This window comes from Argentina anserina, chromosome 1, assembly GCF_933775445.1.
Source record: "Argentina anserina chromosome 1, drPotAnse1.1, whole genome shotgun sequence".
Classification (NCBI taxonomy): Eukaryota; Viridiplantae; Streptophyta; class Magnoliopsida; order Rosales; family Rosaceae; genus Argentina; species Argentina anserina.
Window position 1 is genome coordinate 7,044,488 of NC_065872.1, and position 27,696 is coordinate 7,072,183.

Consider the following 27,696-nt stretch of genomic DNA (forward strand, 5'->3'; position numbering starts at 1 on the left):
CTCACTCATGAATTAATTCAATTTACACTAAATTGTTACAAAATATGATAATATATTGTCTTTCATTTTTAATAAAATTATATATTGTCACTATTTAATTTAATTAGTCAACTATTAGAATTAAATTCTAATTTAAATACCTTAATTGTAGATTTTGGTCGTAATTTTAGCAGTTTTCTTCAACTCATCAATATTGCTAGAATTAAGGAAGTTACTTTACATATATCTATTGATATAAAAAAATTATAAATTTAATTGAAATAATAATGTAAAATTTGTTTTTGGATAATTTAAAGTTTCTATCTTAAAGGTATTTTTTTTAACTCACACTAGGCCAAAAATCAAGGTTGACAATAGTTTTTTTACCATTGTCTAATCTAGAAGTCTACCATTGTCTGTTTCATAGTTCAGACAATACACAAAAAACATTGTCAAAAATCAACTCACACAATGGACATGGTTAAAAGAGTTATTGTCTATACACTAGAATCGACAATGCTTTTTAGTAAACAAACATTGTATAATTGTTATCAGACAATGTTTTTTAATCAATGTGGACAATGGTCTTTCTCACTTTGGCTATTGTCTATAATTTCGCTAGACAATAGTTCAATTTTCATTTGGGTTGTCCTTTGATCCATATAACAATGCTATTATTTATATTTCATGCATAGACAAGGTGCGAGGGAAAAATATCAATTTGCTTATAACCAAAACCATATTCAAACTAATTGCATTATCATAATCGACCAATTAAATACATCATTCATTGGCCTAAAGTATCAAATATATTATAATAATATCCCAACCTAGCCTTTATCAAACTGTCTATGTACACTGAAGAGAAAAAACTAATTAAATAAGAAAATAATTAACACTAGGAGATTGCCCAAAATGCAATTATATGCTCCAGTAGCTATAATGACCTTCAATTACTATGTTGCGTCATTCTTCAGCAACTCTATAAAATCATCTGCAAATATCAAGTATATATGAAGGAACAAATATCAGTCCAATATACTAGCAAAAAAAAAATTCTTCATTTTCATTTACAATATGACATGTATTAAATACTAACATGTAACCAAATGACACGGTGGTCAGAGAAATAACAAACCAGATATACATTAACCTTAGAGCTTGAGGAGCTATGCACCACACAATAGTAAAAAGGTCATATTTTAAACATAAACAAATAAATTGTGCTTCACATACCTTAAGACTCCAAAGAAGATTCATTTATCTTAACCATATTTATAACTTCCTTCTTATCTATTGAAAGCTGTCATCAAAAAGACTGATAGCTAAACTCATACTAGTTATAACATTTAACTTCTGCAAAAAAAAAGTAAAGATCACACATATTAGTATCTATAATCAAGAAATGAAGGTATGAAATAATAATTAAATTACATTAAGTTCTTCTTGCCAAAGTAACCTCAAATGTATAGTAATAGTTTATTATCTTTGCATAAGCATCAACCAAGACATCATATCATAGTTAATACCACATCATTTTAGAGATCCTTTACAAAAAAAAAACAATATTTAGTTTGTAAAAGCTCAAGCTAAGAAGGAAAGTAAAAGTTGTGACTATGCTCAAGGAGGTTGCATTTAATTAGTCATTTACACTTTGGTAAGTTGGTATAGTATTCTTAACTGGATTATAAATCCTGATTTAGGAGTTGTGGGAATGTTGCTGGGACTGAGACAAGCAAAACCCCACAAGAATCTCGAGCTATGGTGGCCGGAGGAGGCGGCGCCGACACAGCAGTAACTTCCGGCGGTTGCTACACCGTGTGTGGTTGTCGCTGGAGTGCAAGGCGTAGCCCAAAAGATGGAGATCGTCGAGCCCGTCAGTTTGATAGGTGGCACGACACGAGGCGACGTCGGATGGTGGAGAAATAGGCCGGAGAAGGTTTTTGGGTCGGGTGAACAGTACCCGAGCTCGGGTGAACAGTAACCGAGCGGATTTTTTGGAAAAAAAAAAACTGATTTTCTGATTTTTAATCTCCTCTCCTTCCTTTTATACTATTTCCAAAATCGGAAACGAACTTCCGACGTTAATAACATTCGCGTCCGACGTCCGATTCAAACGCGTGACGTGTCCACGAACTCGTATCGATGAGCTCTACGACTTTCGTGAAGGAAGTTTTCACAACCGAGCGACAGAATAAAAGTCGATCTATACGTTGCGGTAACATTACGTTTTCTAATTAAACGATCCGAGAACGTTTCCGTTTTCATTTCGAAATGTCGCAAACCTCCAATTGTCGTCTTGAATTACTTTCACAAGTTTAACACTTTGAAAATTCTCGACATTTAGTTTCTAAAAATTCGGGTTATTACAACTTTTGCATATTTAATAATGCATCTTATTTGGTACGTATTTCTTTACGCCAAATGTGTAACGACGTGAATAGAATTCATTCTCATCATGTCGTTTTATATTTTCTTTATAGGGACTATAAACCTAAACCTTTAGGTATTGTTGTTTCGTGGGCGCTAAGCTATACATCGAATGAGAGTCGAGTCAAGTATATTGTGTTAAGTGCAATAATGCGTCTTTGCACTTATATAGGGAATCTCATTTCCTAACACTTATTCATCATCTTTCATTTAGACGAAAACGGATCTATGTCTAAAGACTTCGACTGATCATGGGAGCTTGGAAGCCTCACTTTTTAACATTTAGAGTGCTTAAAAACCGATTGATGGTTAATCATCAATATTACAGTATTCAAGATCCATTTTGAGACTGTGTCTTCCCAATGATCTTTTTCATTATCGACTTAGGATTTGTATTGGCGACATCTTTTTAGTTCATCAAAAGACTATGCAAATCCATATTGAATACGCAATGACATAACACATTTGATCCCTATTCATAATCAAGTATTTTACTTCGTGAACGTTTCAATTCCTTTTGTAACGCTACGTGATCTAGAACCATTTATTGGGTGGATAAAGTATGTTCTATGACTTTCATGTATATCTATTAATTTCGATCCACATAGAGATACCTTATTTCACCATTCATAAGCTGCATTTGTCAGTTTTTCAGAAACTACCAAACTGATAAGGTAGTGGAGTCCAATGACTTCCGTTACGAGAATATCTCTTTATGGTCCATTACAAAAGAATATTTACTCGTAGTCGATTCCAGTGCGTTTGTGAGAGACCATTTATGCCACTTTATGGTGTCAACATGCCACCATCTATGGTGGCAATGCAATGCCCAATTCTTTTTTGGTGGCGTCATGTCCTCTTTTTAGGACATTGAACCTTGCAAGCCTATTTGCAGCTAATATCTGTGATCTTATCACTTTGTGCAATAGTGGGGATCAAGATGAGACACAGTGGGAACAAACCACGACAATTCCTGTCGTTTCTCTTGAACATTCTTTGTTCTTATCTCCCCCTAACGACGGGAAGACTGTCTCATCAAAGTGATATTCCACATATCTAGCGGGAAAAGAGATCGCTTGTCAAAGTTGCTATATAGCGGACTATCTAGATGCTCGTCTCCAATAAGAACATTTATTCACATTAGTTGGTTTCACCATCATGCAATGTGGCGTCACAATTCGGCACGTAGATTAATCTAGTTGAGATCAAGGATTGTAGATCCGTGTCAATCCTGGCAAGCTCAAGTATTTTCGATCCTTTGATGTTATCGATTGTAATTTCTTGTACAATGATTAAGGTGATAGCCAAAAACTAGTGAGTAATAAGTTGTTTATGCAAAAATTACATTATCATAAACGGAAAGATTGGTGCGCATTACAATTTACCAATATCAAGACTAGTACTTAAGTCATTTTCTGTGAGACCAAGTGGGTTTGTAACTATCATAAGTAACATTAGTTTTAGTAGTAAATGGTGTGATGACACGTGACCAACGTGTCGACACATCAACCAACACTATAAATTATTTAAAGTGTCCGCCAGTTGGTTGAATTAATCCACATAATAATCCACATAATTTTCGTTGGATTCAATCCTTGAACACAGTGAGAATACATGTCCTTTGCATAAGATGATCTCAATCTGAATTTCTTTAAGAAATTGATAAGATTGGAATGATTAGTTTTACATACCTAATCACAATAGATATAAGAAGCATAATATGATGTTAGTGCATATACTTATGCATCAAAAATATCATTGTTCCGTCTTAGGGAAGCGACGAAATCTGGGGATGAACTTACATCTTCAATACCTCCATAAAAATAAATTTAAGGATTTTGAGAGTACTTTGTTTCCTTAGTTCTTACTTTTATTTTATCCAAAAATATGAGTGTTCTGGTGTAACTCCTTTCATATACGAACAAATATAGCACGACCTGGGTATCCCAGTAAATCGTGTCAAAGCCCAAATATGCCAAAATCCTGAAGGTCAATTTCTTTTGACGTTGTTGGATTTATTAAGCAGTTTCATATATACTTGCTAAATAGACATATGAACTTCTCTAATACTTGGTTAAATCCACATTCATTAGAAGTAAACTGTAATCTCACTTATTCATTTTACATGAAAAAATCGTTGACATAAATGTTTAAAACATATGAGGGTTCGATTATCTCATGTTGACCCTTGTTACATAAAGTGCCAATGAAGTATATATGTAAGACATGAAAATGGAATATAAACCCAAATTCTTTAGAGTAATTTGATAGAATCGTAAAACGATATCTCCATATCATAATGCATGTATATTTTGAATCCCGAAGGATTATATATTAGCGATCATTATTAATATTATTATTTATATCCACAAATATAGTACAATTATTCTTCAGTACCACTGTGGGAATCACATGATGCAAAAATCCTAAAACATGTCATATGCCTCTAGTTAAACACTCACATAAAATCAGATAAGTGATTCATAGACAACCAATTGACAACTACTACCACAAACTCAATCTTTAAGTCATCAATTAACCACTTGCATGAATCCAAAGCCAGTATATATTACCTTGTGTATGACTCTCAATCTGTTAACTACACCAAACTCCCAAAAAAACGGAACCTTGCAAAAAAGAAGGCAAATTTAGCTAAAACTCAATCCATAACCTTCACCAAACGTTACTAAAATATTGGTCATTCATCAGAAGCCATTGTACCTTGCATTTAAGTTGCGTAAAGCCTTGTGACATCCAATGATGAATACAACCCTAGCAACTCATTCTAGGGCTTCTTTCCATGGAGCTTATGCAAAGGACTTTCTAGTGGCTTCCCTTATAAAAAATCAGTACAACAAGTAAGAAAATGGCAATGAACACACAAAAAGGGGTAATATTAGCAAGTAATTAAAATACAAATTGAGATATGAATATCTTGGGTAAGAAGTAGGACAACAATCAGCAAAACCTAGCATCTGTGTAAATTGACATTAAAATGTGTACTCAAACAGATTAATAGAGAAGAAGATTAAAAAGATTGAACCTCAACGACTTGATTTAAATTGGACTTGAGGAGATCGCTCTTTTGTTCATTCTTTCTCTTCTTCTTCTCAACCTCTTTTGTTTTCTATCAATTGTATATACTATAATTAGCAACAACAAAAATACATAATGAAAAGATTAATTTCCAGTAAACGAGCAACTAGATTACAGTAGCGAACCTTGATTATGTTATATGTTTAACTTGTTTTTGAGCATTTGAAAGGCTTTTGAACAAGTTTGTTGCTTCCAAAACTATAGAACCCTAAAATCAAAAGTAATCAGAACCCCAAAATTCAAAACACTAAAGAGCTGCACCAAAAAAGAACTCAAATATGAATCCAGTTTGTATTGCTCAAGTAATGCATAGAGCCGATAGGTCGAATTCAAGGTTTGACCTCCATTGAAGTTAGATTCGATGGCGAGAGAGAGATGCTATGAGAGGTTAACAGAAACAGAACCAAACTAATGCAAAACAACCTTTGCTGCAAAACTTACATCAAAACCCACAATTAAAATCAAAGCTTTCTAATTCCCAAATACACATAAATCAAAAAAATGAAAGAACATGACAACTCAATTCAATAAACAAAACCCAGTACATAAATCAAAGTATCAACAAAGATACAAAGTGAAACAAGTGATGAGGTTCGGAGTTACCCTTTTACGATTAGAAGGATGAGGAGCCAATCCTATCTCGGTGGTACGTGGCCCTTGTTCAATCTGACGAAGAGGTTTGTCTTGTGTTGCGCCGACACCACTTCTTGCAAACGAAACTCAGGCGAAGAGAGAGAGAGAGAGAGAGAGAGAGAGAGAGAGAGAGAAGAGGGATTTCTAGATCTGTATGAATCAAAAGCTAGGGTTTTGAATTGGGGAAAAAGCTGATGTCGGGACCGCATAGCCGATAGTGAGAGAGCCGAGTGAGAGCTGTCCCAGAAGAGAATGAACTGCTGGGACGTAAGGCTTCCTACCGTGACATGAAACTTGCTGTCGGGACGCGAGGCTTGAAACTACTGTTTGGACAAACTAATTGCCGAGAGAAATGGTAGGGTAGTGGAGTTTTCCTCCCTGACCGGGACCGGTGAGTTTGGAAAGTGTTTTTGCGCAAATATGAAATGGAAAGTGTTTGCCTAAATGGTTAAGTGTTATGGTTGGAAAAAATGAGGGGGGGGGGGGGGACTAAAGTGAGTCATGAATTCCCTCCAATATTTAGGGTTTCTTCTTCAATGAATTTGTTTTCAAAAACCATTGTTAGTTATACATTTGAGACAATCTGTAAAGATATCCTAAACAACTATTGTAAAAAAGATATTGTCCTAAACAATTCAGTCAATATTTCCCAAAATAAATAAAACAATTGTTCATAATTTGAGTACAGACAATAGGCAGTTTAAAACCATTGTTGTAAAAAAAATTCTAGACAATGTGATTTACGGTAAAATATAAAACATTGTCTTATAAACATCTAACAATGCCAAGAACAAAATCATTGTTCAGACCAAAACTTAAGACAATGCTTATTTTGAAAACCATTGTCTGAAAATCTTAGACAATGGTTTTTTTGCCCTGCATTGTCTATTACCATTGTTTATTCACTATTTTGGCCTAGTGTCATTACTTCGTATGTTGTTATCTTCAGCAATTTGCATTAACTATTTGAAGAATGAATTTGTAATCTAATTCAAATGTAGATATCAATGAAAGAAATCTATAAAGTAGAAGTTTTATGTTCTTAACCTAACTAATAGAGTTTACGTAACTTACAAACTATATGTCAGACGCGTTGAGTTTATATGATATACCTATTTGTTAGATAAAAATATACAAAAATACTTGTAATAAAAAACGATAAAAGAAATCAATCTCAAGAATAACATACCTTATTAGTAAGTACCAAAGAGAATGTAGACATGGATATGCATAGGTGATGATGTGATACATAAGTTTACAACAAACATATCGATTCAAATTTCTTCCTCTTTGCATTGGTGCAAATGAAATGAATTGTTTGTATTACAACTTAGCGTTTGCTAAATATAAAGGTTTTTTCCATGCAAATTAAACATGAATGCTTGCACAAATTAGGGCATAAATCACATATTTTTAAATTCTTATGATTATACAACAAAACTCTACATGGAAGGTTGTCAAATGGTATTTCAGGCATACAGAACAATACAAAATATGCACCAACACTCTAAAAGGGATGTTGCTTACGTGGATTATGTATAGATTAAAAGAAAAAATTGTGGGTTTCTTTTCAAGCCTTGTCTTGAAAATTAGGTTTTCTTCTAGTTTTCTCTATAATTTATGAGAGAATGTGTTCGATCAAAACTTGTATCTAGCTATGCATCACGATTAAAGTTGTTTAATAGGTTCCCTACATAACTAAGTAGGTCGAAGTTTAATATGTATGAGAAGATGGTACAGCGTAGATGAAGGAGATCTATCAATTGATGCTGGCTTTTCTCCATCTGAAAGGTGCGTGATCTTGATCGATGTTATCGATTGTGCTAATAGTACATGATGTGCGTTATGGAAAAAGGGTGGTAGTTATATAGGTTGTTGCTTGGAATGAGATTGAACACTTGTTAAAACCAAAGCCAAATATAGACATGCCATTTATACATATGTTCTACATACTTTACGCGAGATATCATTCACTTGGATATTGTACGTTAATACTTTGCTCTTATGTTTCTCATAGATGGAGAAGTTAACTTTGCATATCGAACTTGAGATGCTTTTCTTGCTGTCATTCAAAAACTAAATAGTTACGGTAACATTCTCAAATTCTTCAAACATATTCATTGAGTAGCAAATATGTTTACAGTTTCATACATAACATTATTCTTTTCTTGCTCCTTTTTAGTTAGCCTGTCACCAAACAATTTTCATACAATAGTTGCTGGATGACTAGGGTTTCTAATTGATGTTGTTCTCGCTTGAAACAAAATCAAAGTTCATGTAAATGTCAAAAAAAAACTCTTATTTCTCAAAAATCAAGCCTGATGTCTCAAGAAAATGCGTTTAATCTAGACTGTGTAGTAATGATCGAGTAGACACAATAACTTGTATTGGCTACGAGATATCTATTTAATCGTACTTACGTACCATTCTTCATTCGATGTACACGAGTCATTGAACATATATACATCTGTAAGATCGGGAAGGTTGTCGTCGATATTTAAGTGAAAACCAGAGCCAAAACTCCCTAAAATCTCCATAACCACATATCCAAAGGCCAGGGTAGCTATCTTCTATTGCTAATTTGCCATCCCCATCTTCCTCTCACCCTTTTCCACATTGATCGAACGTGATCTCCATCAAAGAAGAAAGCCAGCAAAAGAGGAAGACAAAAGTGCCGCGTAGGTATGGCAGTCGCCAGCTTCGGCATGCAACCAAAACCTAAAACATCCATTCGAGCTCGTAGCAGTAATTAACAGCAACGTCGATGGTGGCCGGCCAGAAGACTGGAAGAAAGTGCACGTGTACACAACCGACTTTGGCACGTGACTGGAAAGTAAATAATAATTAAACTGTAACAAGTGCGTGAGGGACTAGGAGCACCAGATTGGTGGATTCACGTGACATCATATCCCAAAAAGACGACAGATGGTAGAGATGAAGCTGGTTGGCCTGTCAATTATCAATCCCGTATGCAGTTGGAAAATGAAAGCTTCAAATCTTCTTCTGAATTCATCATTTGATAAATTTTAAAAGAGGCTCTGAGATTTTTAAGTGGGAAAATGCAGAGAAAAATTCCAACCTCTCCCCATTTGTTTGATTTATAATACTAGTTACTTGCACCTGAAGAAAACAAAGTTTAATCCTCCCATAAACTGATTCAAAAAATACATGATCATATATGTAATGTCAATTTTAACATTTAATTAAGCCAACTTCACTTGTATATCATCAATTCCTGACCTAATGATCAGCATCCAGCAGCCTAATAATTTAACTTGCTTGAGGTTTCGATTATTTTACATTGTTAACTATTGAGTTTTAATTTTTTTTTTCTAGTGGGATCGATTGCAGTTGCAACATTACCATCTGAAGTTGCTTCACATGATTCGTTATGCTTAGCTCATAGATTTTCTATACAGATGACGCGCGCATAGAGCATTTGCGTCAAATCTTTTTTTTTTTGATTTCACGGCAAGAAACCATACCCCATTAACATGAGGGGCCCTAGTCTCATGTAGCTCTTACGAGCGCGAGCAGATGCAGTCCACAAGCGGAACATCAAGGTATCCCCACAACTGAAAGTATTTCCTCCGGCATGGGACTAATCTCTGATGGGACCCATGTGAAATGGTTACAGCCCATGCCACAGTAATGCTTCCAGTGGCCCAACACGGCCCAGTTTTTCGCTACAATAGGCCCGTCAGACACACTGGAGTGTGTAATGCTTCTGCCAATGATCAAATTCCTGACCAATGCTACATTTAAGCCCTGATCAAAGAGTTGTCGCGGTCAGAAACCACTACACCACACCCCGTATTAATTTGTGTAATATAAAGTCAACAGAATTCAAAGATCATTGAAAAGTATAACAAATCAAGTTAAGAAAGTTCCACTTCATGTTGTTGTACTACAGGTAAAACCCTATTCGTGAAAACCTTTCAATGGATGGTCTCCTTGGGTAATTCTTTTAGCTAAAAGTCATGTACTTCTTCATCCAATTCCAGTCGCAGAGGCTAATGTTATTGGGTTATTATGGGCTGTTTGAAACGTACACTGATTACTTGAAAGCTAAGCGATACATATTGTACTTTACTTTTTGTTACTGAGAAAATGAGAGTGGAAGTAATTAAGGATGTGACCCCAATCTTTTTATATATAAATTACCTGAACATTCTAGAAGGTAATTTTACAAAAGTCACAACTTAATATACATTTGTATGCATTATATATAAGTCACTAACTAAGTGGTTATATATCGTTAAGATATTTGATTCTTAATGGATGTTTGGCAATGGGGCACAAACTTAAGCACGTACTCGTGCTTTTAGATTTGGCTAAACTAAACAATGATCACTAATCATATGACTGGAAGGGCAGGGTATTGGATTTAATTGGGATTTAAATAACCATTAGGGTTTGGTTGATAGAAAAATATGCGGCCGCAATATTACAAACACGTTTCGGAGAGCAACATCACACGATCCAAAAGCATCCTCACATGGCCATATCGAAGCTCCATGCTTTGGTAAGTTGATATTGAGAGATAGGAAAGTTAATTCGCTTCGAAATGAACCTGATTGAAGGGACACTTCGCTACTTCGAAATCGACAGAGCCTATAAGATGTTCGAGTAACTTATCAAACGTAGAGACAAACTGCTCGGTAAAATGTCGGGCTAGCTAGTATCGTATTCTTCCAAAGCTAAACAAAGATGGCATATATAATGACAAAGTAACAACACCCTTTGAAACAAAAAGGATAGAAACCACAAATAACATAGGTGGAGATCAAAAGGTCACGCCAAGAAAAGAGTAATGGAATCTCCCCATCTTGACATTGCCAGTCCCTACAGATGCTGTTAACTGTGATTTTCTGACCCGAAAATTTACCCAACTTCCTCTTCCGAGCCCAACCTCTCGCACGTGCCACCCATCCTTTGCGTGCACGCTTTCCTCATTAAATATAATGATATATATTTTTCCATATCCTCGCCTATCTTACTATGGTTGGGGTTTATAAATGACATTCAGCCATCTCAAATGACTAAAATGCTCCTACCAGACTTACGTTTCTGCTCCCTCAATATAATTATTGGCATGGGTATCATGGTCATTCACACACACCAAAGAATGGTGGTAGTTTGGATCATTGAGATGACTTCGTACTCACCTTATCTCTTATTATATTCCAATAGTTTGCGTTCGAATCCAAGTGGCACCAAGTAAATTACAATAATAGTCGCATTCCGGAAAGGGCACTTCAGTCATTGAGTCATTTGAGTGAACAAAATGCAAATGAAAATTTATGTAAAATCAAGACAATACAGATTTATCGACAATGCAATTCCACAATCTAAGGACCACAATTATGATAAAATATGTGGACGAGAATGCCCTTACTCTATGTACTCTAGGTATGAACATTAAGGTAATTTGAAAAGAATATAAAATACAATTGCATCCTCTTTATTCCAATTTTGTTTTATATGCAAATTCGTATTCAAAAAATTTAAAACCTTCTGGCAATTTGAAGAATAAATAAAATACAATAATGGTGTGGAAAAAAAGAGCCCTGAAAATAAATAGATGAAGAACAGCGACCGCCTCTCTCTCTCTCTCTCTCCCTCTCTCTATCTCTCTGTTTGGAGCTTAGCTGCGCTGTTGGTTTGAGAGAGATATTAGTACTACTCCTACTCTCCCAAACCCAAAAACAAAGCCACCATTTTTCGTTTTATATTTGCTGATCGATCGAGTTCCATCGCTAAGCTGCAGAAGAAAGAAGCCACTCTCACTCTGCTGCAAAAGGAGAAAGAAAAGGAGAGAAAGAAAGAGACGACAGAGAGTCCAGAGCGACAACACTGAGAATAGTGAGAAAGAAAGAGAGAGAGAGAGAGAGAGAAAAAGGAAAGGGAATTGAAGAAGCTTTCAATACCACAGAAGGGAAAACGATGTCTGAGAGCTTTACCTCCTTTCATACTCTGCAACTCCAAGAGGTATACATAAATATACTTATATATAAATATATATTCATCATGATATCTGAATATGAACAAAGCTGAAAATGATAAGGGCAGGATGAAAAGAAGAAATTAAAAAATAACATATATCACCAACAACAAATTAAGAGTAGTAGTAGTAGTAGTAGTAGTACTCCCATTGTTTTCTATCTCTCTCCCTTTTCATTTTTAATTCTCTTATATTTCTATAACCAGATAGCTTCATGAATGAAATGAGAGACTCAAACCCCATGATGGGTGATGTTTGTTTTGTTTGTCTTTGACCTGATCCGTGCTGAATTGAACAGTAAGTGGGTGGTACAAAGCGAACAAGGGGGAGGAGATATGATGAAGAACAAGATCATCACTAGTTTGATATGGGAATAGCATCAGTACAACGGTACAACCACTCTCACCAATATTCTTCTCATCAAAGGATACTCGCAATAATTCAATCTCAACATCGGAAAAGTTCTCCAATTCAGGTAACTCTATGTCCCAAGACTACCACCAAAGCATCTACAGCTTCCCCAATGGCTTCGAACGATCGGCGATGACCACCCACCAAGAGCAGCAGCAGCAACAGCAGGAGCAGCACCATTTCGCACATCAGATCCGGAGTGAAAAGCTGAGGGTGCAAGGGTTCGAGCCACCTCCTCCGCCATTGGTCGGGTTGGATGAGGAAGAATCCGGAGGACTTAATCCGGTGTATGAAACAGCTGGGATGTTGTCGGAGATGTTCAACTATCCTACAGGCGGTGCAATACCTGCAGAACTGCTAGAACATCCGATGACCGCAAGTTATCGGATGGCTCGGCCGCAACAACATCAATCTGCTGCGGTAGAATGGTATGGAAGCAGACAAAACGTGGTGGGCGGATTGGGTCCATTGGGGGATTCAAATAAGAATCAGGGTGGCCGCGACAACATAGCAGCTCATCAGCATCAGATTTCGACCATTAATGCGGACTCAGCTGCTGCCATGCAGCTTTTTCTAATGAATCCACAACCAAGATCGCCTTCTCCTCCACCTCACTCAACTTCTTCTACTCTTCATATGTTACTCCCTAATCCTTCATCCACTACTTTTCCGGGGGCAGGAGGAGGAGGTAGAGGAGGAGGAGGGGCTTTCGGTCAATTCTCATGGGTGAGACCAGATAGTCATGGCCATGAAGGCGGTTCCACAACTGGTCCTTCACACCAACTCAACACCAGCAGCATTAACCCTAGTGATCACCACCAACAAGGTCTTTCATTATCTTTATCCACTTCATTACAACACTTAGAGGCAGCCAAAGCTGAAGAACTGCGAATGGGAGATGGTTCCGGATTATTGTACTACAACAATCCCGACGGGTCTTCCGGCAGTGCACATTATAACCAGTACAAGAATCTCGTTGGTCATCAAAGCCAGCAGGTTCATGTCGGATTTGGTTCATCGTCTTTCGGGGTAGTGAATGTCTTGAGGAATTCAAAGTATGTCAAGGCAGCCCAAGAATTGTTGGAAGAGTTCTGCAGTGTTGGTAGGGGTCAACTGAAGAAGAACAAATTGGGCAGACAGAATAGCTCCTTAAACCCTAGCTCCAATCCAGTTGGCACCAGCGGCGGTGGTGCTGGCGGCGGCGCTTCTTCGTCTTCATCAAAGGATGCGCCTCCTACTTTGTCAGCCGCTGATAGGATCGAACATCAAAGAAGGAAGGTCAAACTATTGTCCATGCTTGATGAGGCATGTCTACTCTCTCTCTCTCTCTCTCTCTAGAGTCAAAGTTCTTTATTTAAAAGCTCCACTGTTTTTTTTTCCAAGTCACCGGGACAAACAAACAGAAAATTCCGGCCACTTACATTACAATGATTTTAAAATCAACCATTTTGAAAACTCGGCAGTCTAAAATAGGGAAAGCCGGCTGGTGAGAATAGGTTTCTTTTTTCTTCTTCTTCAAATGGACCTATAGTTTGGTTGCGACGCTTTTGGTTTACACATTATTCTATTCAATCCTTATTTATTTTCGTAGATTGGCTTCGATTGGTAATGGTGAAGTGCTAAGCTAATGCTACTATCGTAGTAGAGTCATAGCAAATGAACAACGAAATAAACGTTCGTATATGTAGGCTGATCATATCCATACATATATATAGAAGTTTGTTGACCTCTTGTTGGCTAATTCATTATTTTGATCTCCTTGTGTTCTTTTTGTTTTTTGTTTTTGAACTCAAGCGTGTTGTCTCTACACGGGGAGGCCAAGAAAACTGATATTTCCATTCACAGTTACCAGCCATTTCCAATCATTTCACTGTACCAAGCAGCACCAATATTTGATATATGCATTTACTCTTCTACTTCCCTTTTAAGAACCACACATCCTTCTCATAATTTTCGGAGGTTTTTAATATGATGAAAGAGGAAGACGATGGAGTTCTCTGACTTCTCTCTCTCAGTCTCCATCGATCAGTCTGCTTGCTGGTTTTTCTGTCACACTCATCTCGTATGTTGTAATTTTCTCTCACCGATTTTTCTGGTTTTAGTCACCTTCTCCATTTCTTCTGTTCTACTTTTATTAACTACGTACCTTCTCCATCTAATCTAACATGACCTTGACAGTTTATCTGTTTCTATGGTTTGCTAATCAATATGCTGCCTCCTTTTAATTGTGTCGCACGCTAGGGCTATCAACATTTAATCATTTATAATAAAATTATTACCAAAATTGTGAGCAGTTAAACCTTAATTATGTGATTGTGACTAATTAAGTAATCAACAAACAAAACGTATAATGTATGTCCATGGCTATACTAATGCAGGTGGATAGAAGGTACAACCACTACTGTGAGCAAATGCAAATGGTGGTTAACGCATTTGATTTGGTGATGGGTTTCGGGGCAGCAATGCCGTACACAGTTCTAGCTCAGAAGGCAATGTCAGGGCATTTCCGGTGCCTGAAAGATGAGGTAACAGCGCAGTTGAAACACAGTTGTGAATTGCTGGGAGAGAAAGATGGGGCGGGGAACTCAGGTATTACCAAGGGAGAGACGCCGAGGCTGAAGTTGCTAGAGCAAAGCCTGAGACAGCAAAGAGCATTTCATCAGATGGGCATGATGGAACAAGAAGCTTGGAGACCCCAAAGAGGCCTTCCCGAACGATCTGTCAACATCTTGAGAGCCTGGCTTTTTGAGCATTTTCTCCACCCGTGCGTTGCCTTTCCACTTCTCTTTTTAAGCTACTTGCATTTCATTTTCGCAATCATAATCATAACCAGGCTATTAACATCTGAAATTGTGATCATACCAATTATAGTTGATTGTTCCTAACTGTAACTTGCAGCTTTAGGGTATCATTTTTTGTGATATTTAGAATGTCAGGTTAATAAGCTTGCAAGTATAACATCATACAGTATACATGAGATTTTTATCATATTTCCCTTTTAAGAAAATAGGAAAGAAAAAGAAAATAGATAGAGACAGTAATACGAAAGTACGTCCGTTCATTCATTTTCAGACCAAAACAAATTTGTTCATTCATTTTTTCAAGTTCTGATTACTGTCTAAATGGACTTATAAGGACTGGTAAATTAATGTCCATTCATTGTCTGACCTACCAAGACCTTTGAGAAAAAATAGAGGCACTAATTAAACCATGCATTTATAACATCAGAAAAAGAAAACCTTTGTATTATAACTATTATTAAGTCTAGTGACCAGAGAGATACGAGTGAAATTTTGTTGTAACTTTGCACAGTACTAGTCTGTTAGCTCCTGCATTGCTAAGCTAGCAAGTGATCTTTCTGGCTATCGGGACTTAGATTCTCACGCCCATGCAGAGAGAGCAAAAGAAGAAAAGATTTGAAGTTTGGCAGTAATGTTATCTGATATATAGACCAATGCCATGTCAGCATAGAGAGTACGAAATAGTTATAGCTTTATACGATTAAGGGCAAGGACTCTAATGTCATTTTCTCTTCTGGTCTCTTTCTCAGGTACCCAAGCGATGCAGATAAGCATCTGTTGGCTCGACAGACTGGTCTCTCCAGAAACCAGGTTGGTCCTCTCTCTATCACTCTAATCTTTCTCTCTATACTTGTCTCGATCCATCGATATCTCTACCTCGCTAGCTTCATATACATTTATACACGCATCAATATATATTTATATGTATATGTAGATATTATATAGAGAGAGGGAGATGAAGCCTTGAGTGATGAGAATGGAAGGAAGGGGCCAGCTGTTAACATTATTTTTGGATTATACGTATTTCTCTGGTTTCTTTTCAAGGCTTTTCTGCTGGCTGGGAGAGAAAGACAATGTGTTTTTTCTGCCCCCGCATGTTCTTTCCATTCGTCTTTTCTCTTAATTAGTTAAACTTTGGATTCTTTAATTGCTCCTTGACATAAATTCTGAGAACACACTCAACACAGCGTGAAGTGAAACCCCACAAACAATAATAAAAGAGCTGTGCCGTGCAAAGTACATAGCAGACGAGACCTGAGAGTTTTCAGCTTTGAATTGCTCTTCTCTCACTCAATCACTCACTCTCTCATATCAAAGGAAACCTTCCTACCACACCCGTAAGCTAGTCAAAGATTGATGAAAATAAGTAAACCTTTCTGTACTTCAGAGACCAGAAGTTACTTGAATTATTGCTACAAACTATAAGATTATATGTCTATAACCTACTAGCTTCATCCACTGTTTCATTAAGTAGGTCATTACCTTTGCATGTGCATTGATTATTCCTGTTTCCATTTCATGTGTTTTCATTGTACCTTTGCTTGAAAAGCCATCTCATAAAATTTGTCTACTAGGTCTCTCATCTTTATGAGCTATCTACCTCACATTTATGTTTCACTGGAGATCATTTCATGCTCCATAGTTTTCTTCCTAGGTTATGTTTAATTTCATCAAAACAATCCAAAGATAAAATTAGGAACGTGAAGAAGTTGTGTCATTAATTAGCTACCTTCAACACAAATATTACGTACGTATTGCATGAGTATGTAGTTAATTACGAGAACCAATTTAATTAGTAGTATCTATCTGTTTTATAGTGTAAACATATTTCACGTTCGAGCAGTGATTTATCTGGATTATGGTGATTGATTTGCATCAGTACTGGTCCAGAATAGCAAACATGATTAATGAACACACATACATTTTATCGATATTAAAGGGGGAGTATCCCCATTTATGACTTTGATGATTTTATTTGTGCAGAGACTTTAATCAATCAGTGTGTTTTTTTATTTGGATCTGCAGGTCTCAAACTGGTTCATCAATGCTAGGGTTCGATTGTGGAAACCCATGGTGGAAGAGATGTACCAGCAAGAAGCCAATGAAGAAGAAGGTGGTGGTGGTGGTGGTGCAGGTACATCAGCAGTATCAGTAGATCAAGACCAAGATCAAGATCAGAGAACAGAACAACGCAACATTGGTGACCACCACGCACAGACTCCAACGCCTCCCGGAACAACAATGACAACTGCCATGTCAGCCACAACAACAACAACAGCAGCTACAAGATCCGATATCAATGCCTCCGAAAGCGACCCTTCACTCCTCGCAATGAATAAGCAACGATCCTTCTCGGAAAATCAATCCGCTACTACTCCAACTTACCCCATCAACATGTCCGCCAGCACCACCGCCACCGCTCTGGTGGCGCCGCCTGTGCCTTACTCCACCACCGGCGGCGACACGTGTCGCCGCGGCAGCATGGACTACGGGACCACCTCGGGCAATGCATCATCATCAGCAGGAGATCATCAGAGTCATCATCATCATGCAGGCTCTACGCTTATATCGTTCGGGACAGCCACGGCGGGTGACGTGTCTCTCACACTAGGGCTCCGCCATGCCGGAGGAGGGAACATGCCCGAGAAGAACACTTCTTCCTTCTCCATTAGAGACTTCGGGGGCTGTTAATAATTGATTAGTATAACTAGTTAATTATTAGCCTCATAATTAAGCTTGATACTATTCTATATAATATATAAGTAGTTTTAAACAAAAACAAAAAAACATTTTTACGTGCCTTCCATTCTATGAAAAAAGATACATGGTGATGAGAATTAAACCTAGAATTAAGAGTACGTAGCTTAGCTTTATGGGGTACATTACTGTAATTGTATAGTAGATATCGTTCATTTTGTTGTTATTTTAATTTTTCGTTTTAAAATTACAAGAATAATATCATGGGAAATTATAATTTGAGGGTGGTATTATATATGATCCTAATATTTGTTATTCTTGAATAATGAATGAGATATGTGCAGATGGGTTTTTTTTTAATTTGTCTCATTAATTGTTTTACTTGTACATCTAACATGCATGAATCATTATGTATATGATTGAGTATTCACAAGTAACTATTTATTGATGATCACTGATACTCTTAGCTAGCTAGAAAAAGAAATTGTACTGCCACAGAATCACATGGTGGATGTTTCAGATGTAAGGATCTGAATTTAAGGGCATGTCCAAGCTTGTCTACGCGGCGCGGTCAATATATGGACTAGTAGTGTATACTTGACTATATGACTCCAAATTTGAATTTTCAGGGCAATAGAGCCACATCTCTTTCATCGGGCGACCAGAAAATTCATTGCCTTGATATCATATGGAGAAAGATTATTTGGTACGTAAGACGAACCAGCAGGGTATTTGATCTTTTCGTTATTTGAATAGAGGGTATTTGATAAATTGGCGCATGCTATATCGAGTGTGTAGAAGACGTATGTAACTGATTGGTTCAGAACAATGATTTTCATTAGGGTTTAGGCGAAGCCACACACACATTGAGAACAAGCATGATGCAGTCATTCTTAACTAAATAATTATGTTTAAATGATTAATATACACAATCCGGCTGTTATTACTTCAAACAACTTTCAGATTAAACATATATATATATAATCATGTTGTTGGATCATTATGTTAAGGTAATCGGTCAATTAATTATTGATGCTTGGATTAGTTTTGGTCGATTATTTTTAAGGGATAGAAGAGATGAACATAGAGTGAGAAATCAGTTTGTACCACAACGTAAAGCTAGCTAGCAAATTGTTTTTGTTTTGGTGGTTGATATCAATGGAAACCCAGAGCGACAACTTATAGATGTTGAATTTTGACAGGGTTTGCTATCTACCTAATAACAAGCACCAGAACGGTTTACTTATATCCCAAACAAAAACATTCTAAGCAACAAGTACCGTTTACCCAATACCTAAGCATGCGTTGCTTATTTTCCTTCTCTGAGAAAGAATATATAACCAACTGAAAAACAGTACGTTGGATTTCCTAATTAGTTGTTCTGCTGCAACAACTAGGTACATACCTACTATAACCCATGCATGTGAGAAAGCTATAGAGAATCTCACAATGTAACGATAGATTCAAGAAAGATGTTTTTTAGAATCAAGATCCAAGGAAAGGTTAAAACCAATAACTCAAGCTCATCGTTTTATTGTCATATTTGACTTCATATGAATGTTCAGAAAGCAAATGCAAACAAAAGTAAAACACGCGTACTATTCGCTTAAAAAAAAGATCTAGTTCGGGTGAATAACATCAAGAGGATAGTTAAACTCGCACTTGCTGAACAAAGATTAAACTCCCACTTGTAATTTTCGTCTGTCCCTGCAGATGCATGTATGCACACAGGTAAGTTATATGTACGTTGCACGTTCCATATGACCATATATTGAATCCTATGCATGCACAGGTCGCTTAAATCTACCATTTAGAAATTGAGGGTGTTCGTATAAGTGAGAACTGTATGATTTAAAGTCTGAATCAGAATATGGACGAAGTTGAATGTTCAAATTCAAGTATTTTACTTTCTCATCTTGAGATCATGCAAATATCCAATATGTATAAAGGTTGCTTTCAAATGGGGGTCGGGGTGGGGTGGGGGGGGGGGGGTCATTTCCTGCGAGTCTGTGACACTGTTCATTAACATCCGGATCGACACAAGGCCATTCAATTCAAGTTTCAAGTTTCAACTATAATGGGCACTCAATTTAATTACAAGGGTTTCGCAGCAGCAGTGTTCCAGAATCATTTCTTTTGTCTGGTATGGTCACGCATAATTAAGTTACAGATAATAATCACTGTGAAGAAAGAGACGAAAATTCTATGCAAGCTCCTTAATTGTGTTCCAATATTTCATTGTCAATTGAAGAAGGCCCCATTTGTTTTTCCAGCTACATTATAATACTGCATTTCGCATGCAGGGACATCAGTGGGGTCGTGGATTGAAACTGTGAATGACTCGGTGTAAACTCATCTTTTTGAGGTAGCCTGTACGTGTAATCTAGACAAGTAAACCCTTATGTAGACTTAGTTTATCTTAGTCGATTGTAAAATGAGTGTGGATTTCACTCCGTAAAATAAAAGATACGAATACAGAATGCTATTAGTATACCATATACAAACAACAGGAGTTACCTGAAATACAATTCGAGCTAACATAACATTATACATTTTGATCATTCACGTGTCTAGTGTGAATAACTGGACAGAAATTAACACAATTATCAACACAAAGCGTGAATGGGGTCGTGGCGGATAAATCAACTATATGGATGGACTTCAAATTTTTTGTTGTCCTAACCCACATGGTATGGTAGGGTAGGAATATGCTGCAACATATATATGCAAGATAATGATCGATCAGTACTGAGCTGTAATTAATGTGATAATAGGAAACAAACAGTAAGCAGATCGATCTAGGTGCAAATGTCTTTGTTGGATACATTATGATTTCGCAGTTGGATTTAAATATGCATGGTATGGTGGCCTTCACTACGACCTTAGCTCCTCACCACCTCCACCACCACAGCAGGGCCGGCCATATATGCACAGAGGATACGACTTACACAGGAGAACATTCAATCCTGATCCAGCAGTGTGTAACATGCATACGTTTGGACCACTGCTGCCCATTGTCATGGTGCAATAATGCCTTCCTTCTTAGTTTGCTAGAATTTGACGAGGGTTACGAAAACAAAGGGATTCCAATTTTCTTCTACCATCTTAATGATCGAATCAACATGAGGATCAGAAACTGATGATCGAGTAAACATCTCATTTGAAACTTGCCTTACGATAAGCAAATGCGATTAAGATTGCGATTAGTGCAATGGAGATTAAAAGCAGCTAAACGAAACAGCCTCCTCTAACAATGTGACTACCGGTTGCATTTCATCTGGACTAATACATTTCCGATTTCCGAACCGAGAGCTAGCATCTCATCGACCAGAAGTACCGTATATAACGATATTTAACCAAAAAACAATTTGAAGAATATATGATATTAGCATATGGAAACAGTCCAACAGACTCTTCAGAAAATAGTTTTCACGTTTTATATAGTACCACCTCTGTTTGGCTGTTAATACCTAACCAAAACTATTCATCTGTTTTTTTATACGAAACTATTCATCTGTTCTTGTCCGTATAATGTTGACAACTTTGTTCATACACCGCTGGAGATCGATGCTGATACTGTACACGAATATGATTCACCTTTACTACAGTAGTAGTCATCAAATGAAAGCAACAATCAGTTATTGAAGAGTCGATCATATTGTACATGATGGGATTGTGACCTTTATTTATTACAGTAACTTACACAAGAAAGAACTTACTAGGTGCTTTGATTTTAATTAGATCTGTTCTGACTTGCGAATCTGAGAAAGCAGCTACAACAAACTAGGCTTCCCCAATGCCAAATTCTGTACAAGTCTGCAGACCTTTTAGAGTTTTAATCAAGTATGGTCTTATAATTGACTAGATATAAATAATCAGTCACCTAGATAAAAATCAAATAATCAATGTCTCTGTTAAAAGCTGATGAAGCTGATGGAAAGTCCAATGTACGCAATTCGCCACCCTAGTTGCACAGGAAGAGTCAATTTTATGCGTACGTACCTGAACTGATGACAAGTTACATCCTTCAATAAAGCATGACAATTGGATTCAGGAAATTGTACAGTAATGTAAATCTGCAGTCCATCGTAGTTTGATCGTGCAGCTGTACCAGAAATACTTTCACCAGCAAATCAAGTTACAAGTTATATATAACCTTTAGTGAAATCATATTTGGGCATTTGGCACATTACAAGTATATGATCATGAGCCTGAACCAAATGAAAAAAAAAAAAATATATTCACAAGAGGCAACATCTACAGTTTAGATTTTCTTTTTCCCAGTTTTTTCTGCATAAACAAATCAATTCCACATTAATCATTAACAAAAGCAGTACAAGTCCTGAAGTCCCACCCACTGTCTGGTCACTCTTTTGCCCTTTCACAAAAATCTGCCATGTTAGCCTTCACAAAATGAGAAACATTCCAAGTCCCTATTTTCACATTGAAGTGAACCCACATAATTGCTGAAAACAACACCAACTAGATTTACATACATTCTTATGGTATTAGCTTAGTCTTGGTAGGTCTACTAGGATGTCATTGAGCTATCTGACTGTAGTGAATTACCTTGTTGTCCATCGACATATGGTCTAACAAAAGTTCTCCTCCACCAGACTTCAAAGGCCTTCTGAAGATTTGGGCAGCTATCCCCAGACTTGAGAAAACTTCCCAGCCAAGAAAGCATAATACTTTGCTGGTCCTCTAGAGGCAGGGTAAGAATTGTCCGACCAATCCCTTCTTCCACAACCTTTCGGTCAAATGACCGACACCCATGTTGCAGCCAATTGTAGTCATTAATCAGTGGCTGTAACCATGTTTGTAGCAACAGTTGACGTGTATCCTTTGATGGCAGCAGCTCCCCTTTTCCAATTCCAACAAACAGCCTTGCTGAAATAATGCTAACATGGTAGCGCGACACAATAGGTAGTTTCATATGCAAGGCTGCCAGTTCCTGCTGCCCAGCCCACATTACTGCAAATTCATCTGCGGTTTGCCTGTCAGCCAAGATATCAAGCAACCATGAGAGGTTATCAGACGCCAAAGCTATTTGCTTTACCAGAGGATCTTTGTTGTCCACAGGTTTCTCAGGAGACTCTGGTTCTGCTGACTGCTTGAACAGAGACAACAGTAAACTTGAACAGTTTCTGCATGAGTCATAAAGTGTTTGATTGCAGACATCAGATGGACCAGACGAACTTGCAACGCTGTTATTCTCCCTAAGAAGCTTGAGCACTACAGATTTCATTTCCCGCCTGCCTCTCTCCTCATTGCTTCCAAGAACAAGTCCAATTATGTGGGAAAGTGTGTCTTTTGGGGCTTTAGAAACGTTGGAGGAGACTCGATTTAGTACTGGACTGACCCCAATACCTTCATTCTGGAGACGCAAGACCGATGAGACCACTTTTTCTTCTTCTTCCTCTCCAACCCACGGGACTGCTTCCAAGTATTCTAAACATGACTGCATGCATGAGTTGAAGCCAAGCACTTCTGCAATCTGAAACAACGTGTAATTCTGTTCCAGGTTAGGTTTTGATGCATCTAGATGTATATACACATACACAAATGTATTAACCCTTATATACAAAGGTGGACTGACAAGATATTGAAAACCTACATTGCAACTCTAGAACTATGATATTCAACTTCACAATATTTGTGTCTATTTCAATCATCATAAGCAATTAAGCATTTCATATTGTCATGAATGAATTTGATATATGCCTCATACAGTAAAATGAACAGTCCTTCAGTTGCATATAATTCAGACCAAAGAAAGAGATACAGAGTAGTTAAATGTATCATTGAGCATAATCAAGCCAAACTTTATAGCTCTAAAGGTTCATAATATGCAAGATAGCAATTACTTGGCATGATGCTTCCTATTTTCAACAAAGAAAATAGTATGATGCCTATCAGATGGGTCAATACTCTACTAATAATTCATCATATTTAAAAAATAGGAACTACAGTGCTGAAAGATTTAATAAGATGAATCATGCCACTTTGATTTCTTGATTAAAACCAAAGAGACATGATCCCAATAATCATGTCAATACCAGGACTATGTGTGCCATCATCTCCATAAAAAATCGCAATTACAAAGAATGAACAATGGGGGGACATCTATAAATTTTCAACTATAAAGCATCCCAATGGGGGGACCTCTGTTTTTGTTCCAAATAATAATGGACAATGTACAATCATACGCAAAATACCAGATACCATCTAAAGAAGGTGCATGGCGTATACCTTTAATACCAATGCTAATAAGGAAAAGCTTTGTTAAAACTCACTACATTTTGTTGAGGTCATTTTATTTATCAGTATGCTGTTACAGAGAACAGATGAATGAGAAGCAAAAATGAAAAGAAAAACAGAAAAAAAGGCATGACTTAGTAGGAATATATCAGAAAATTAGAAGGAAAGCATGATTGGAATTATGAGTCAGTGTTGTGGCCGCTTTAATTGGGAGGACAGAATGTCTTCTAGAATGGTACTGAATAGGGCAATATGCTTGTATCAACTACATGTCAGTCTAATACTTGTCGGTGTAAATATGCTCTCTGAAACTATCAACCTAAGCAACAGAATGATTTTGACAAAAATCTATCCAGACCAGGAGGAATTCCATTCAAATACTCGAGCTTCTGAAAGTCTAATCCCTGAACTATCTTATTACTTGGCAAAGCTTCGTAATACTTCATAGAAATGATACAGCTGTCATAACTACCCTTTAGACACCCTTTTGATAATCTTTTCTCCTTATTTAAGTTATGTTTTATCGACTGAGGTTGTAATTTGGCCACTATACTCTTATTTCTAGATTTTCTCAATCCAAATTTTTGAGTAAATTTACTCTTCTGATAGAAATATAAATATTAAGAAAAGGATACAGCAGTTGATAACTTGATATTACATGGTATTAAAGCATAACCAGCAACAAAACATTTGCAGTCACATAGTATGAAATAACTGATGCAGTATACAGTTCTGCGTATTACCTTCAGGATTCGGAGTACACGAGAAACACTTTGCTTCATCAGCCGTTGCCTCATTTCTTTGCAATACATAAGTCCAACAGTTTCAACATATATTTCAACATCCTCGCACTCTTCAATTTCAAGGCAGGACGAACTAGACAGTTGTTCAGCAAGCTTGTCAGCAAAAAAGTTGCTATTCTCCACTAGAACATTCTTGTGAACGCTCAACTTCACACAAAATCCCTGCTTCCCAAGTAAAATCACCTTCATATCACTAGTTCCCGGCTCACCAAACTCAATTGCCACCTTCCTCGGCAAGTTCTCCAATTTGGGCCTCGGAACTCTCTCTGCAACCATAGATGCACCGGAGACAGGTGCATCTGGTCCCTCTGGACCAAGAATTCTCTGACCATCAGAAACTGATCTAGACGGCCCGAAAGTTGGCTTCTTTTCATTCAGTATAGTTTGTTTTCTGTGAGCTGTTGTCCTGGGGGGTGGAGGTGGTGGTGGTGATGAGGACTTGGGCTTGTGAAGAGAGTTATGAGCTTTAAGGGTCTTTTGAAACGCAACAGGGGAAGGACAACACCAAAAACCTTCTGGGGTTACAGCAATTGGGACACTTCTAATTTTGGTCTGGCCTTGTTCTACCTTTGTAAGTCTAATTTCAGCCATATCTCACCAGAGAATTTACAGCAATCACTATTAGCACATTGATGCAGACCCTCACGCTCACACAACAACAAAGAAATGGCCTCTGCTTCAGCACAACTGTTCTTTCCTATCCAAAACAGTCTAATCAGAAACTCCCATGAAAACTCTTAACCATGAAAAGCATAAAAGGTCTAATCTTGAAGCTGATCCTGAGAAACCCAACTTGAGAAATCACAAACCCACCACCGAAATTGCATAAAACTAAACTTAATGCAAAAACCCAGCTCCCAAATTCTCAGAAACCATGAAAAGACGCAATCTTTACAGGCAGAATAGCATAAAAGATAAGAACTTGAGACTCACCAAGAACAGGGTAATCTAGGAGCTCCCTGGAAACTTAACTCTTAATCTTTGAAGCCCACGAGTGCCCCTAAATGATTGAATGGGAGCTCTCGGTGTCAAGCATCAAGGGAACCACTGAACAATGAGAGTTGGGATGAGGAATAGTAGTGCTGGTGCCCCTTTAAATTGGTAAAGCAGAAAAGGAAAGCCCACAAAGGAAAATTAAAGAAAAAGAAAAGAACAGGGGGTTTGTGTATTCTACTAGAATCAGTTTATGTCTACCTGTGCTTCTGGTGATGATGAATCATATTTGGTTTTTGTGACAGTGTGTGGGTTCAGAACTTGCATGTCTTGTTTTGCCTGTTCCAAATGCTAATGTTCTCCCTGCTCTTATCTCAAAAACACTTTCTCAGAGATCAAACAGGCACGCCTCAACACTAGTCTGTTCTCATTTTTTCTCTCAGTGTTATTATTGTTTTGTGTTCTTTGCTTCTTTTATGATGGCGTTGTTCCTACGGTGCTAGATTTTCTAGGTCTTTTCAAACATATAAAATAGAAAGAATTGCAATGAAGATAGATTTAATGCCTTAGGCTTCAAAGCTTTAGCAGTTCTTTCTTGTCAGGACCATCACTATCTTGTAGAATGATGTGTATGTTTAGACTGATCCAAGAACTGAAGTGACTCATGTAGTCATGTGTTGCCAAATTGGGTTGGGAGAGATATACATGAAACGGGGACGTTTTTGCCGACTTGATTGGGTGTGAGTGACCGAGTGTTACACGTAGCGGTATTCATGGATAGAGTTCCAGGAAGAATGAAAATGATGCATGGGTGTAACTACATTACATGTGCCATGTCCGTATCATCCTGAAGAAGAAGAACAAAGTAACTCACAAATCTCAGTCCATAATTGTATTCTTAGTGATTTGATTTCTCTTCAATTTTGAGATCATGTGAAGAATTCTTATAATTCAGGAATGAATTTGGAACATAATTAAGTACACTCGGCCATAACATAAGAAACACAATGTAACATGTATGATGAGGAAGTAGAAGTATTCCACATGGGAGATAGATTAATGATTGATTTTGAAAGGATACCTCGGAAAGCCAAGTTTACCAAAGGGATCTATCTATTCCAGAAAGAGTATTCCAATACAAACACAAGGTTTGTTCATCTATGGCAATAATACAGACATATGGTTACAGGAGCTTATAGTATAATATAGATTGCTTACGAATTCAGACTAAGAAAGCCAATTCTATATGCCAAGTTGCCATCACAGAACCCGATCACAAAGTTTCAAAGCTGTCCCGCGGTGGGTTCTCTAAGCAACCAAACTGTAACAACATGCATACATATGTATGCTGACATTTGTATACACACAAAAATGTTCTTTGCATTGTCGAACTTTAGTTCTCCCCTATCAAGAAATAGATTATCTATCCTCATTCTGCAATTTAACTCCTGACGATGTAACAAACTTGATTACTGTCTCTATGAAGATCAACTTAAATTTCTGTTAGAAAACATATATAAGCTCATATACCGCCATCATGTGTTAGTGCTCGACTTCATTGAACCTTGACAGAGCTAAAGGTTTTGTACATGTGAAGTTCTTTGGGTTGAATAAAAGAAAAGAGGCAGTAATTTTAGGGAAAGGAAGG

At 37.2% G+C, this 27,696-nt stretch overlaps 2 protein-coding genes across 6 annotated transcripts; one reads left to right on the plus strand and one right to left on the minus strand.

Moving 5' to 3' along the window:
• Window positions 1-11,790: 11,790 nt before the first annotated feature.
• LOC126805129 (BEL1-like homeodomain protein 4) lies at window positions 11,791-18,348 on the plus strand. Of its 3 annotated transcripts, XM_050532246.1 has the most exons (6): window positions 11,791-12,129; window positions 12,441-12,532; window positions 12,618-13,858; window positions 14,932-15,317; window positions 16,104-16,164; window positions 17,380-18,348. In XM_050532246.1, the coding sequence occupies exons 3-6, from the start codon at window positions 12,626-12,628 to the stop codon at window positions 18,043-18,045; spliced, it is 2,346 nt and encodes a 781-aa protein (XP_050388203.1). In that variant the 5' UTR covers window positions 11,791-12,129; window positions 12,441-12,532; window positions 12,618-12,625; the 3' UTR covers window positions 18,046-18,348. The 3 variants fall into 3 exon arrangements, with proteins under 3 accessions (XP_050388203.1, XP_050388197.1, XP_050388204.1); XM_050532240.1 differs by having other exon boundaries at window positions 12,349-13,858; XM_050532247.1 differs by having other exon boundaries at window positions 12,353-13,858.
• Window positions 18,349-22,307: 3,959 nt separating this feature from the next.
• LOC126805308 (BTB/POZ domain-containing protein At3g50780) lies at window positions 22,308-26,477 on the minus strand. Of its 3 annotated transcripts, none has more exons than XM_050532261.1 (4): window positions 26,310-26,477; window positions 26,049-26,162; window positions 25,056-25,807; window positions 22,308-23,548 (listed from the first exon to the last, which is right to left on the minus strand). In XM_050532261.1, the coding sequence occupies exons 3-4, from the start codon at window positions 25,704-25,706 to the stop codon at window positions 22,583-22,585; spliced, it is 1,617 nt and encodes a 538-aa protein (XP_050388218.1). In that variant the 5' UTR covers window positions 25,707-25,807; window positions 26,049-26,162; window positions 26,310-26,477; the 3' UTR covers window positions 22,308-22,582. The 3 variants fall into 3 exon arrangements, with proteins under 3 accessions (XP_050388218.1, XP_050388217.1, XP_050388216.1); XM_050532260.1 differs by having other exon boundaries at window positions 25,056-25,812; XM_050532259.1 differs by lacking the exon at window positions 26,310-26,477 and having other exon boundaries at window positions 25,056-25,812; window positions 26,049-26,233.
• Window positions 26,478-27,696: the final 1,219 nt, after the last annotated feature.

Bases quoted from the DNA above. Each gene is read 5' to 3' on its own strand.
- LOC126805129 (XM_050532240.1), top strand. From the start codon at position 12,626: ATGTCCCAAGACTACCACCAAAGCATCTACAGCTTCCCCAATGGCTTC. The intron at 15,318-16,103 runs GTGCGTTGCCTT...TCTCTTTCTCAG, and splicing joins TTTGAGCATTTTCTCCACCC to GTACCCAAGCGATGCAGATA. The intron at 16,165-17,379 runs GTTGGTCCTCTC...TTGGATCTGCAG, and splicing joins CTGGTCTCTCCAGAAACCAG to GTCTCAAACTGGTTCATCAA.
- LOC126805308 (XM_050532261.1), bottom strand. From the start codon at position 25,706: ATGGCTGAAATTAGACTTACAAAGGTAGAACAAGGCCAGACCAAAATT. The intron at 23,549-25,055 runs GTAATACGCAGA...ACGTTGTTTCAG, and splicing joins GTGTACTCCGAATCCTGAAG to ATTGCAGAAGTGCTTGGCTT.